Here is a 14,626-nt window from a genome sequence, read left to right as displayed (position 1 = left end):
TTTGTCGAAGCGAATAAACAAATAGAAGACGTAGCTCCGTGAACAGTCGAAAATTTTAATCAAATAAATTGATAAAAGGATGTAAAAAAAAATCCTTAACAATTCAATACGTTATGGTAATAAACTGGCACAAGTATAAAAAGTAGTATTCCTTTCACAACAACAAACTGAAATATTTCTTAATACAAAATGCAATCATTACAGCTGAATAGTGAAAATGTAGAGGTAGATATATACATCAAGAGAGTAATCTGACATTGAGTTTGATGTCATTGCAAATAAAAGTGGAAAAATTTCTCAGAATATCATGAGTTGTCATTATTTCATACTGTATGCGAAGCGCAATTTTAAGCATATATTTCGAATGTTACTGTACGCATAGTTCTATGATTAAGGGTTGTTTTCAAATGGTTACATGTAGTTAACTTAATAGAATGACCATTGTCTGAATGGACTCATTAAAAAAAATTCAATGATGAAAAACAAATATTTTCGCTGCGATTACTTTTATAATTAGTAGTTTTTAATCGACCTTGCACATCCTTTTTACATAGCCGTCATATGCACATGAGTGCTAAACTGAAGACAACTATAAAGGTTTTGGATTGATGAGATTTAAAAGCGGAGTTCTAGTACAAGTACTTAGATACATGTATTTATATTGACAAGCGGACCAGAAACTTTATCTAATATACCTGCAGTATACGCAATTGATAATAAAACCCTTAATATAAAAATAACTTGATGACATCCCGCACAAGCGTGGGAAATAACACTTTACAAATTAATGGGCTTTGTGTTTTTGTACATATTTATTTGTGTCCGATTTTTTTGTTGATTGGTTTTCTGAACTTTTTTTTAAACGAATCTTACGAAGTAAGTTTTGTCAACAGAAATAATCTAGCTCATTGTAATATTCATAGTGACGCACACAGATATCAGACCTAAAAAATTTCATGAAAATCGATCGAGTAGTGTCCGAGATCTCGCGTGCACAAAATTTCTAAGAAAAAAAATGATATAGAAGAATTGGGAAAGCGAAACAAAACAATAACAATAAGGTCTTCCGTTAGAAACGGAAAACCTTAATAAAAGCTTGAGCAAATGTACTTAATTTTTGTTGTTGTTGCTTTTTTCAGTTATAACATGTCAGCGTCCTAACTTAACAAGTGAACTTCATCTTACCTCCAATCCATTTAGACAGAGGTTTTATTTAAATGAGTCACTTTCTTTTTTCTGTTCCGTTGGATTTCATCTCCAGGGATCATCAATTAAATATTGTACGAAAACAGATGATTTTCAACATGACTTACCAACTTGTGCAAGTAAGATATTACGGTTTCATTATTTTCTTTTTCATTTGTACAATATGCAAATCAATACGTTCATAAATACAATGCAAATAGACAAAAACTGTTGAGTTTTTAACCAACACATCTTAAATGCTTACGTAGATTAGAAGTTAATAAACAATTGATTGTTGCATTACAAAGAAAATATCCTAACCGACATCAATTTTGTACGCAGCAGCGTTAAATCTTTATAAATCAAAACCTGTAAGTCACCAATTCGTGTATATAATATCAAAGGGTACTAAACCTAGAGTAAACGAACTATTGGAATTATTTCTACAAATGTCTTTGACATTTATAACTTATAATATTTTTGTTGTCATTAATCATGTGCGATTTTCTGAAAAGTAACTGTGCGAGTTTTTATTCCTTATCAAATCTAAAAGTGCAATCCCTGTAACTTGACAACAATTAAGTATTTGCAATATAGAATTTTGAAAGAAAATTAAAGTAAAAATAGTATTTTCTTAGAAAGCTTGTCGAGCAAATTCAAATATAATATTGGAAAGATTGTCATACTTTTTGAAATTTTAATTCATCAATGAAAATAATTTTTTTACACACATGTAGAAAAAAAACCTATTTTTTAAAAATGTTTTTCGATGCCAAAATAATTATCTAGTACTCAAAACAAAACGCAAATAAAATATTTTTCTTCATTTGTTTAATCTGGTATTAATGTTTAAACATTTCTTAAAAATACCAATGTCATTCATTGTATACCTTAGCCAATAATAACCAACTAATCATAATAATGAAATTGATATGTATTTTAGAAAATGACTTTAGTTAACAATGGCATTCATAAAACCATAGAATACTTTAGCAAAGCGTTAGCCCTTTATATTTTATCCTAATTTCCTTTCAACTCCTGTCCCATGTTCTTAGCATATATTAGGGATTTCTCCTTATTTTATCGATGGAAACACAAAAAACTTTCATATAGCTACAACCGATATCATACGTCACGTCATACGTTCTTGCATGGGTCGTAATTTACAAGTTACGTCGTTGATTGAATTTAGTATATTTTATTAGTATTTCAGAGTACCAGATTCATTCACATTCTTTTTCCTTCGCCACTCTTTAAATCTTGTTTTATTAGTCTTTACTCTATCGGTCGATTTTTCATGATCATATAATTATCTAATGGCTATTCTATGAATCCCTGTGAATCCCTGAGTCGTATCTTACTAAGCTTCCGGTGAAAGTCAAATCCTGTATGTCACGTGTTCTTCAAGAATTATAGATATTTTAAAAATTGTGCAAATTAGGGCTTGAAAAGAGCTACAGCGCCTATTCCCATTAATTTGCATACACCTGTGTTTGGCCAGAAAGTACCTGTTACTAAACATACCTTCAGGTACCTGTCGCAATATGATTTTTGAAACAGAGATACTGCTTTTATAATAGAGTCTGTAACAACTGATTTGTCATAAGTTTGGGAAACTTGCATCGAGAAACGAATATAAAGACCTCTGTATGTAATGTCAGTTGGTATACCTAACAATGATAACATATATAAGTGTACAGTTGTATATAGAATACATGTATAATGTTATTGAAGAGATCTGTTTATATTGGGCATATTCATATTTAGGCTGAATTAAACAAGATAATTTGAAGGAAAAATCAAGTCCAGCCGATTAGATACATGTAATTTGAACTGCTTAAAATTTTACTTGTTTCAATTACAAGTAAGTGACAAAAAATTACTAACAGCTGGTGGAATCGATCCAGCGACCCAAAAATCAAAAAGAACTCCGCGTTACAACTAGGCCACGCATCTAAGACTTTCATTCGATGTCTTAAAAATATTTTGGCTATATTCATGATTGTATTTGAAAAGTCACTAATTGAAATATTCCTCTAATTTTATGTACAAAGACCACGTTAAACCAAAATAAATTCAATGTTAACGTTTACTACAACAACTGTAGAACATAATTTTAATCGGATTTCTTTGGTTTAAATTTGTTCAAATAGTCATATTTACAATTTTTATCGCATGCTATCTATTTTTCTATATATCCCTGATGAAACCTAACTATTCTAATTATGTCGTGTAAGATAATTAAGACTCTTAGAGCATGATCATTTTGTAATTTCGTTCCTTTGAATATATTTTAAATAAATATTGTATAATATTGAAAATGTTTGATGTTTGCAAAATTATATGTTAAAATTTTTAAGATTTCCCCTTACCCTACTTTTTCTTTGAATCCCGCATGTGACCCCAGTATTGGTCCGAGGGTCACGGTTTTAACAATTTAGAATCTCAATTATCAGAGAATGCGTGCATTGTAATCTCTTAATTTATTCATCCCAGTTTATGAGAATAACATTTGTAAACATTTTCCCGATATATTTTTATGTAAGTATGTGAACCCATCTGGGGCCCAAATATTGGTCTGGTGGTTATGATTTTGACAGTTTAGAATCGTCACTATATATGCAAGCTTAGGTGTAAATTTTAGCGTTTCTGATGTTCTGGTTTTTTAGACGATTTTAAAAACTATTCATTCTTACATTATCTAAGAATGCGTGCTTTGTAATCTCTCAATTTGTATCATTAAAGTTTTTGAGAATAAAATTATAAACATTGTCCCAATATATGACTATCATTAAATTTGAGCCCCATTTTGTGCCCTAGTATTGGTCTGCAGGATATGAATTTGAGAGTTTAGAATATTCACTATATATGCAAGTTTTGTATAAATTTTAGCACTGGTTGTTTTTTAGAAAATGTTTAGAAGTATATCTTAAAACTATACCCCTTATTTTTACACTGTTTCTCGATTTTTTCCTTTTTAAGAAATATGCTCTTCTACAATTTAGAATTTCCTTCCAATAAGGATGTTACGTACCAAGTTTTGTTAAATTTGGTCAAGTGGTGCTAGAGAAGAAGACAAAAATGTGAAAAGTTTACAGACGGACGGAAAGACTGACGACGGACAACTGGTGATCAGAAAAGCTCACTTAAACCTTCGGCTCAGATGAACTAATATAGAAAGATCTTTTATTATTCCATTATCTTGAGGAAGATTTACATGAATCATACATAGATACACTTTTAGGTTAAATAACACATCATCACAAAATGGCTGACCTGTGATCGTAACGACATTTCGTTTTATCAAAAGCATTTTATCGACGGCAACATCGATTTTTTTTTCATAGCCGATTGGATAAAGTGCCCGGATTGTGATCAGTTTATTTTGGAGTTCAAATCTTGCAAGTTCTTTCGTTGTTACTTACTGAATTGATTATTTTGGATATGTATTTCTCATCCCAAAACAGCCAGCGTTTCGCAAATTTTACAGTTTATCTATAATTTGTCTTCTCATAATCAAATAATTTACTGTGAATTTGAGTGACCTTTTCCCAGTGTTATTCCATCTTATAAAAATTTTTAAGGATAAAAACAAATCGTAAATAGTATACAGTAGAAAATAAAAAAATTGGAACAAGTATGACAAAGATTTTATAAATGCTGCATTTTATACTAAATGATTTAGCAATAAACTTGTATTACAAGAAAATCGTATAACAGTATAAAGTGGTAAAATACAAATTTCGAAATGTAAATTTTTTATTTACTGTTAAGATATTTCATTTTCACCTGTTCTGATATAAGCTGTTTTGTTTTATTTCAGACATAACATGCAAGAGACCAAACTTAAAAACTACAAGTGCTCTACAACTGTCCACAAACACACTCCAGCAGATATTTTTTTACAATGAATCTATTAAATTTACCTGCACTTTAGGATACATTCTACAAGGGCCCACAATAAAATACTGTCGACACAATGGAGATTTTGAACATAATTTACCAACATGTATAGGTTTAACCATAATCCTTATTTCTTTTTTTTAAAACCTATATTTTATTTTCCTGGTCGTATTTTATAATTTTTTTTATAAAATATGATAACATATTTCGAAAATAGATATACACATGCACATGCCGTAAATTACTATCAATTAGTTTGGTTATCAGTAAAACAATCAAGAATTTTTAATTTTCTTATTTTTCCATATGATTGCCATATTTTGACTACGTTAAACATTATAGAGTTTTTGTGAGATGTGTAACTATAAGTTTCCGTAAGAAATAGAGGGAATAATACTTGGTAGATGTAAATAAATGATCATGAACGCTTTGTTTTTCTTATATTTTAAGAAATCCAGAGCACACAGATATCATTAACCGTCGCCTTTTTGTCAGGAGGTGCCATTGGCATCGTTTTACTTTCATCTGTTATGATCGTTATCGTCATTATAAGGTAACTCTGTTTTCAATCAAAACTTTTAAAAACCTCATGAATTTAGTATCATTTGTAAGTAAAAATATTATCTTAAAAATTAATGCTAAAGTTTAAGGTCAATAACTAGCCCAGTGATACCTTTTGATTTCATCAATATATTTGGAACATAATTTTTATCAAATATTTTAGACGGCGACGCAGTTTGCAAAAGAAGAAAGGAAACACTGACTACGAAGAAAGAATTCACCAATCAGACCTTAGAGATCATGAGTACGCTGGTATAGAACACATTTCTAACCTCAGTGATGATGACCTTACAAAAGTATCTTCAGTTTCTGAAAACATCAACCCCCATAATACAGTCAGAGATGGACATTATGAGGAGACAAGTACTTCGCCAAACGAAAATGACCACGAATATGCGGAACTGAAAATGGTTCAGATGAGTCTACCAAGGGAGACAACTGAAAAAAGGACCAAGTGATTCTTAAACCGTGTACAGATATATATGCTATCAAATTGCGCACGACTCTTATTAAGAAAAGATTCCTGGTTTATTAATTTAGTTTTTTCAACATTTTTAATGCTTTAAACAGCCCATAATGACATTGAAATATATACTTTTGAGATCAAATCAAATTAACGCATATACATGTATGAACAATAAATTAAAATAATTGATCATAGTGAAAACAAAACAAATAATCATGCAATTAGTGTTCCATTGTTTATACTTTTTACCTCAACTTTGTTTGTTACATTGCATGATTCATGAAGACTTTTACAATTAATGAATTCTTTGTCCTGTGATTTCAAATAGTTGTATGGTCTGGTTATATTGAGTTTCGTAAATCAAGACAGTGGTAGCTGATTTTGTCTTCGACAATAGCCCTGTAATGGTTAACACTCATTTCCAGCACAGTTAATGTCACCTTACCAAGAGGACAAAAACGTAGATAAATAAGTATGTTATTAGCATGAACCTCTTATTAAATTTGCTTCTTTATTTTGATAAAAATTAAGCATCAAACAGTTTGGAGGATTAAAAAAGTTACATGTAATAACAAAAGTGCAAAGGAGGTTTTAAATAAAAGTAAATTCATTATGCATCCTTATTCTAACAAATACTGCATGGTGAAGAAAAAAGCAGATATCACCAAGGAGAAAGAAAATAGAATCGAGGTTTTGATACAGAACTACATGTAACTGATAAGACATTTGAGTTTTGACCAAGGAAGTTGTTCTAAGGACACAACACACCACTTACCTAAAAACAGTTTTTCAGTAAAGTCGAAAAAATATTAGACGATGGTGACAGAAACTATAGACAAGAAAAGGATTTGATTTTTCACAGAGGTCTACTTTGACTATAACCTAGGTTCAGGATCATTGCATGCCATTAAACTTTTTTGAAAATTAATCAATTTAATTTTTAAAAAAAGTATTTCTGTTGTACGAATTCCGTTGTGCAATGATTGTTTTGCAAATCAAAAATAAAAAGGAAATCGACACTTTAAACACAATTGAAGAGGTCGACTATATTTTAGAAGAATTAAAAATGTTGCAAGAATAGAGGATCAAGACCTAATGTATTAAATACTAAAATTAATTTGTAACATTGTCCTCCAAACCGGATGTTGCCTAATGCAGCCAAATTTTTCAGAACCACCCTCCGCCGGATTAGACTAGTTTAAATGGTCGGTGTAATTTAACCATCTACTTACATGAAATTTTCTAGCGTACTTCATTATAATTAGCCATCTGAATTATCAAAATAAAATACCATCAAGGCACGCTACCTCGCTAAATAAGAAATGAACCAGAACATGTAGCGTTGCAATGAAATACCTGAGCTAACTTTTCAATCCAAATATAGCTGCAAAGTAAATGCCTCCAAAAGTGATTGCAGGTGGGATTTTTGTACACTGCATCCATTGTCCATCCTTTACAGAATCATATACAGTTGGGAAACAAACTGCGCTTCACAATTAAATCTGAAAGATATAGAGGAACCAAATTTAATATTTGATATATTAAGTACTAGGCCATTTTTAAATTATTAGTATTTGCATACTTACAATGTCGCTTAAACGTACATCTTATTAAATTTAAAATTAAGTAAATAAAATAAATGTTTGAAATTTATTTGATGTTCTATGAGTGAAAAAAACCTAAAGAACTCACTTGTACATTTTTTTAATTCTTTTAACACAAATGTACTAGATTTAGACAAAACAGACACCAACATCTGATAGAACTAGTATTTAAACAACACACTTTTAAACTGAGAGAAGCTGAGTTGAATCATATGACTGTAAAGAGATTTATACTTGTTTGATGACTCATACATTTCAAGATCCTATAAAGTTTTTTATGCATCGAGAGTCACTTAATATAACTACATTTATATTACATTTATATACACGGCAGTCAATCATGAAAGAAATTTATACCGTGGCATAATGGACACTACAAGTAATGGAAAATTAATCTTCACTTATATGACAAATGTGCAGATTGCTCAAGTTTTCTTTTCATAAAAGTATTCAAGTCAGTAGTTAATATTGGCACTTGATGATAAAAACATTACTTTTTTGAAGGTGCTTGTATACTCCCTACTTTAATAATAGGGTTAAAGTATGGAAACATATTTTCCTATTAATCAAGAGGTATGTTTTTAACATCAAGTGCCTACATGCATGATGTAAGTGGTTTAATTCTTGCAATCGTCATTGCAATGAGTGTTTCGTGATGCACTAATTAGATGCATGTATATACAATTAATTTCTTATTATAATTAAGAGCGACTGTAAATGCACAAAGCAATTCATAATTATGAATTTAATGTACATGGTGTATATATACAGTCTGTACAAATTTTTAAAGATTATTCATTGCAAATGACAATTAAATAAAAGAAACCTCAAGTTTCAAATATGGGAAATGTATACATGACCATCATAAAACGCATAAAGCTATTTGATGAAATATTTTTGCCAAATAAGAAATACTTCTCAATTAAGGATATACAGACATTCGCAATGATGTATTTTTACCAAATCGTATAACAGGATTAGTCTCCCTTTAAAAGGGTAGAAATCACATGCTAACCAATAGTCAAAGAAGATAAAAAAACAACCCTGGTTTCTCTTACTTATGGCTGTATATCAATGAGAAGAAACGCACTTAATCTGATTTGTCATGTTTATGGAATATTTCATATTTTAATGTTCCTAGTAGGAAGAAAAATATGGATCATAACACGATTGCACGGACAGACATACAGACAAGGCGATTCTTATAATATACCGCCAAATCTTGTTTGCAGAGGGTATAAGTAAGAAAAAATGTGATGCAAAAACATATCGGAACAGATTATCAAATTAAAATAATTAAAATGCTGTACTCTTAAATAGGATAAAGGCAATAGAAGCTACCAATGTTCTCTATAGTAGAGAGATAAACTCAAAGACTAAAAAATTTGAGCTTTTGTTTTGGTTGCTACGAATCTCGTTGAGATAAGGGACGGGAGATGTTTACAAATGAGCGGGTAAAGGTTTGATTTTGTCGGGGTAGGGGTTGAGGGGGGGGGGGAGAGAGAGACCTTGCAGAGTGCAAGTTTTCTGTATAAATATTCATGCTGCACTGACCCAATAAAATATTCCAAAAGAAAGGGGCCTACTCTTTATATATGATGCAATTTTGACATAACAATTGAGAATATACTACTTAATGTTTCAACAAGTTTTACAAATACCTTTTCTATTAGCTGTACGTCACACTTTATACTGTATGATAACTGGCTTATTCATTAGATGTGTGCTGCCCCGAATAGTTTTCGAGAGTTTCGAATTAACATCCCCAGCGAATAATGAAGCACATCTTTATTCATTACACGCACGACCACATTCACGAAATGACATGCACTGTTACTATATGAAAAAAAATATTAAAATTGACATTCCGCCAAGATTTGCTCGTCCCTCCCTCCCTCAGATTTATATGATTCCACAAAGTTAGCCTATTACTAGTTGTCATGAATGAGTTAAGCCCGGTGTTTTTCGTCCTGTAGAGGCTCTTCGGATTAAACTGGATATAATTCGTCCACTCATGTTAACTAAGGAAGTAAAGCCTCAAAGTTGTTTGAGGAAGTATTACAAGTTAATAAGTTAAAAATTTCACCTTATTTATTTTCTTATGGGAAACATCAAGAAATAACGTAAGAGAGAGAGAGAGAGAGAGAGAGAGAGAGAGAGAGAGAGAGAGAGAGAGAGAGATGGAAAACATCAAGAAATCGCGTAATGGAGAGAAAGAGAGACAGACAGACAGACAGACAGACAGAGCCTTGCATGTCTCCGCTCTTTCGATCTCTGAATTACATAGATCTTACGGCACATTTACTTGTTACAAGCAAATACAAATTGCGAAGACTGCAGTATATGAAAATATAGGTCGACGTTGTTCTACACATGTACATGTACTTCCTTTACATACCATTATCATTTTCTTACTTTAAAACTCTTTTTCTTATACGGTGTAAAACGAATGTTATTTGAAGTGTTAACCTACAATGACCAAAATAGGCTTGATTGATCCCAGACATGTTTCGATGGTTAATAGATTTTTTCCAATTGCAAGCCAATCTTCCATTTAATTATGTAAAAAAAAAAAACCCAAACACACCAGCAAAGCAGGACCAGTCACTAATAAAAGAAGAAATATTTGATGATCAAAGAGAAAGATCAAACCACTCATGAAGTTTAATCAGATGCCCTCAAATTCGGAATCAATTTCCCAGGTACAATCATTGAATTCTTGCAAAATGATATCGTATCGTGAAGAGATAAGGGTCTTAAAATTATTTCGTATGAAACGACAAAGCAAAACAGATTTCCCATGCAATTGTTTCATTTTCACAGAAATTTTATTAGAAATACAACTTATAATTACAAAATAATACTTGATTGACATAACCATATTTTATACTACACAATCTAGTATATATCACCGAAGACGTATTTAAATCCAGAAAGGGTTTATGAATAATTAGTTTTAATTTAATTTTAATTTAATTTAATTTAATTTAATTTAATTCAATTTAAATTTAACTGTGTATTGTCTTCTTTTCTTTTATTAATATGTTCATACATGTATACTGTGTGGCATTATCTTTCACCCTCTTTGAATCTTATGCAAAAAAAATCCAAAACTGTTTATTCTAGTGTCATGTGTTATTGCAGCTAAACACTTCCTAGTTCCTATGGTGTCTTCCGGAGATGTAATAAGTCTGATAAAAAGAAAAAAATACTTCCTTCATTATATGAGATCTTGGAAATGCCTCGCCACATCGTGAGGATGCATTTTATGACGACCTTGGTTGTTTTCCTCGTGGTACGATTTTGTTCAGGTGAGTTATGACAAAAGAAAATATTTTTGAAATATTTCAATTTTCAACCCGGGTCAATATTCTATGTTACACCGGTACGGTTCTGACACTTTCCTGGTGAGTAAAATATCTCAAATCGATGAAAAAAATAGCCAAGCACACGGGCATCCAGAAGTTGGAGTTCTATTCGCTTTTCACTGTTCGAAAGGCGAATAGAATATTCTGTGGTCGGTTACATGTAGCTATTCAAATTACCGTAAACATGCCAATGAACGTAAATTCAAAATTCCATATAAACTTCCCTTTTTAATTGAAAGAAACAGCTTCATAGTAAAAAGTATTACTTGCTGACATGGCCTGAACATTGACAAAATTTACAAGACCTGTAAGAGGCCAAGCTAGCCTGGCGATAATAGGACATTTCGTATAAATCAGTTATAATGGGATTTCTTTCAAGGGGCTGACCAACACCCTGTATCCCATATTTGGGCCTTCATATTTGGTTAGGATGGGGCCCTGGGAGAGCCTAGTCGACCCTTAAAAGGAATGTGGTTCACACCATCTGTAAAAGGCTTAACTAGCCGGGCGGAAATATAATACAGTTACATGTATAATGGGATTTCTTTCAAGGGGCTAGCTCACACCGTGTATACCATATTTGGGCCTTTATATTTGGTGAGGATGGGGCCCTAGGAGAACCTAGTCGATCCTTAAAAGGAATGTGGTTCACACCATCTGTAAAAGGCTTAGCTAGCCGGGCGAAAATAGGACATTTCGTATAATACAGTTATAATGGGATTTCTTTCAAGGGGCTGGCTAACACCCTTTATCACATATTTTGGGTCTTCATATTTGGTGAGGATGGGGCCCCAGGAGAGCCTAGTCGACCCTCAAAAGGAATGTGGTTCACACGACCTGTAAAAGGCTTAGATAGCCCGGCGAAAATAGGACATTTCGTATAATACAGTTATAATGGGATTAAATTTCTTTCATGAGGCTAGCTAACACTGTGTATACCATATTTGGGCCTTCATATTTGGTGAGGATGGGGCCCCGGGAGAGCCCCTTTCTTTTGTTGTGTAGTGATTAATAGTGAATTGAAACTTATTTTACACGTCGCTTTGTAATTATGCCCCCCTTCGAAGAAGGGAGGGCATATTGCTTTGCTGCTGTCCGTCGGTCTGTCGGTCGGTCCACCAACAGTTTCCGTTCATTTTCTTCGCAGAGGATGAACATATTGAAATGAAATTTGGTATACAGGTTTATCATGATAATATCTAGATCAAGTTCGATATTGGGTACAATCGAGCAATTTTCGAAAGAGTTATCTAATGGCCCTTGGACGTAGAAAAATTCTAGTTTTTTGCAGTTTCCGTTCATTTTCTTAGGAGAGGATATACATATTGAAATGAACTTTGGTATACAGGTTTATCATGATAATATCTAGGTCAAGTCCGATATTGGGTACGATCGAGCAATTTTCGACAGAGTTATAGCCCGTGGACGTAGAAAAATTCCAGTTATTTGCAGTTTCCGCTCATTTTCTTAGGAGAGGATAAACATATTGAAATGAAATTTGGTATACAGGTTTATCATGATAATATCTAGGTCAACTTCGATATTGGGTACAATCGAGCAATTTTCGACAGAGTTATGCCTCTTGGATATAAAAAAATTCAAGTTATTTGCAGTTTCTGCTCATTTTCTTCGCAGAGGGTGCATATATGGATATGAAATTTGAAATACAGGTTTATCTAAATAATATCTAGGTCAAGTTTGATTTTGGGTATGATAGAGCAATTTTCGACAGAGTTATGGCCCTTGAACTTAGAAAAATACCAGTTATTTGCAGTTTACGTTCATTTTCTTTGTGGATGTTTCCAAGGGAAGGGGGCAGAAATGTTTCACAAACATCTCTTGTTTGAAATTTATTTCATTGTTATGTTTAATTATTTCTTCACTCTGTTTGCTGAAATACGATATATACTTATTCATATGAAACTTCAGGTTGAAAAGAAATTATTTTCTATTTGTTGAGGAAAGGTGAAGCAGATGCTGGTTGTATTTTTTTTTTCAGTTGATTTTTTAAATTGGTTTCAACTGGTTTACATGTAGGGGAGACATGGTCAGAACTCATTTCAGACGTTGTGGAATCATAAATGTACAACTTACATCAAACATTTATTAGAATAGCCAGGGTCGATCTCAAAAGTTTTTGAAGAATTGTCCCTTATTCGCTTTTTTTTATATATACGTTGGTCCCATTATACACGTACTCTTTAATTCCGGGCGACTCCAATAAACTACGATAGAATTTGCAGCCTAATGTTTTTCCATGCAAATAATCAAGAATTGTTTTGAAATCATTGACGTTCCCTTCGAGTGATGTTTCATGTTCTGATCCCCCCTTTTCCATTTCAAATCGAAAGTGAAAATTGAGGCCACAGTTTCGCATCTAAAGTGTCATATGTCAATGATTTAGACATAAGCTCCCCTATCCAAAAAATAAATAAAAAAAATATTCTAGGAATTTATACCCCTCAAAAAACCACACAAACCTCACTTTTACCCCTTTTTGTAAAATATGACCGGGTCTGCGAAACTGACCCATGCTACCACCCAAATTAACAAACAAAAATGCGTATCAGTTTGTTGACATGAAAGTCAAGGTCGCCTTTAAAATTTAGAGAGAAAAACGCGCAATACAAAAAAATGCCTAGTCTGAGCAGTGACCCCCTTCCCCAACCCCACCCCACCAAAACACCTGAAATATGCATTTGCTTTGACCAATAACTCAATGCTTTACAGAATTTTATGTAAAGGAGGCGGTGTATATAGGGCATTAAGTCAATTGATATTATATAATATTATATAATATATATTATATTTTTATACATAACAAAGAAACCCATTGTACCTTGAGTGGGCAACTATATGTGTAGAACTAGAGGTAGGGGTCGGACACACCAATCCCACCAACAAAATTATTTTTTTCAGCCCCCTCCTTTTGGTGAAATTTGCTTGATCTTAAAGGCATCTCTCTCTCTCTCTCTCTCTCTCTCTCTCTCTGAGGCAGACTCTCTCTCTTTTTCTCTCTCTCTCTCTCTCTCTCTCTCTCTCTCTCTCTCTCTCTCTCTCTCTCTCTCTCTCTCTCTCTCTCTCTCTATTATTCCAACACATTAACCACAAATACACATGTGTGAACTGCTCACTGAGTGCACTGGACGATGCCCGGATTAGAAAATTTCCCGTGGGGATAATTTTGTTTGGCAGGGGGTGGGCGACTCTGTCCTCTAAATCCATGCATGGATATGCTAGTAGGTTTTTTCTATGGTAACTATATATGATAAAATATTTCGCGCTACGGACGAACAAATGTTCCCACTTTTTATCGACTTGAAAAATTGTGATAGATGAAGAGAACTGAACCTATGTTCCGACAGCAAAATGTCGGATATTGCATATATGTAACTTTCAACGACTAGTACATGTTTGCATTTATGTGTATATAACAATTTAATGTTTGGAGGAATAAAGAAAATCAAGGAGTGGCTTGATTATAGCCCCCCCCCTTCCCGCTGTACATACCAAAGCATATTGTGTTTTAAGAAAAAAAA

The 14,626-nt window shown here is 32.6% G+C and overlaps 1 protein-coding gene across 1 annotated transcript in view; it reads left to right on the top strand.

Annotated features, from left to right (window-relative positions):
• Positions 1-6,678, top strand: part of LOC105335833 (E-selectin) — a 59,310-nt gene extending 52,632 nt beyond the window's left edge. Inside the window, exons 10-13 of the mRNA XM_066067493.1 lie at positions 1,140-1,325; positions 5,009-5,200; positions 5,539-5,641; positions 5,813-6,678. Of these exons, the coding sequence (XP_065923565.1) occupies positions 1,140-1,325; positions 5,009-5,200; positions 5,539-5,641; positions 5,813-6,107 (776 nt within the window). The 3' untranslated portion in view covers positions 6,108-6,678. The remainder of the gene's footprint in view (positions 1-1,139; positions 1,326-5,008; positions 5,201-5,538; positions 5,642-5,812) is intronic.
• The last annotated feature ends 7,948 nt before the right edge of the window (positions 6,679-14,626 follow it).

This window comes from Magallana gigas, chromosome 7 (assembly GCF_963853765.1).
Source record: "Magallana gigas chromosome 7, xbMagGiga1.1, whole genome shotgun sequence".
Classification (NCBI taxonomy): Eukaryota; Metazoa; Mollusca; class Bivalvia; order Ostreida; family Ostreidae; genus Magallana; species Magallana gigas.
Note: the sequence above shows the minus strand (reverse complement) of the source record. Positions and strands in the feature narration are given on the sequence as shown.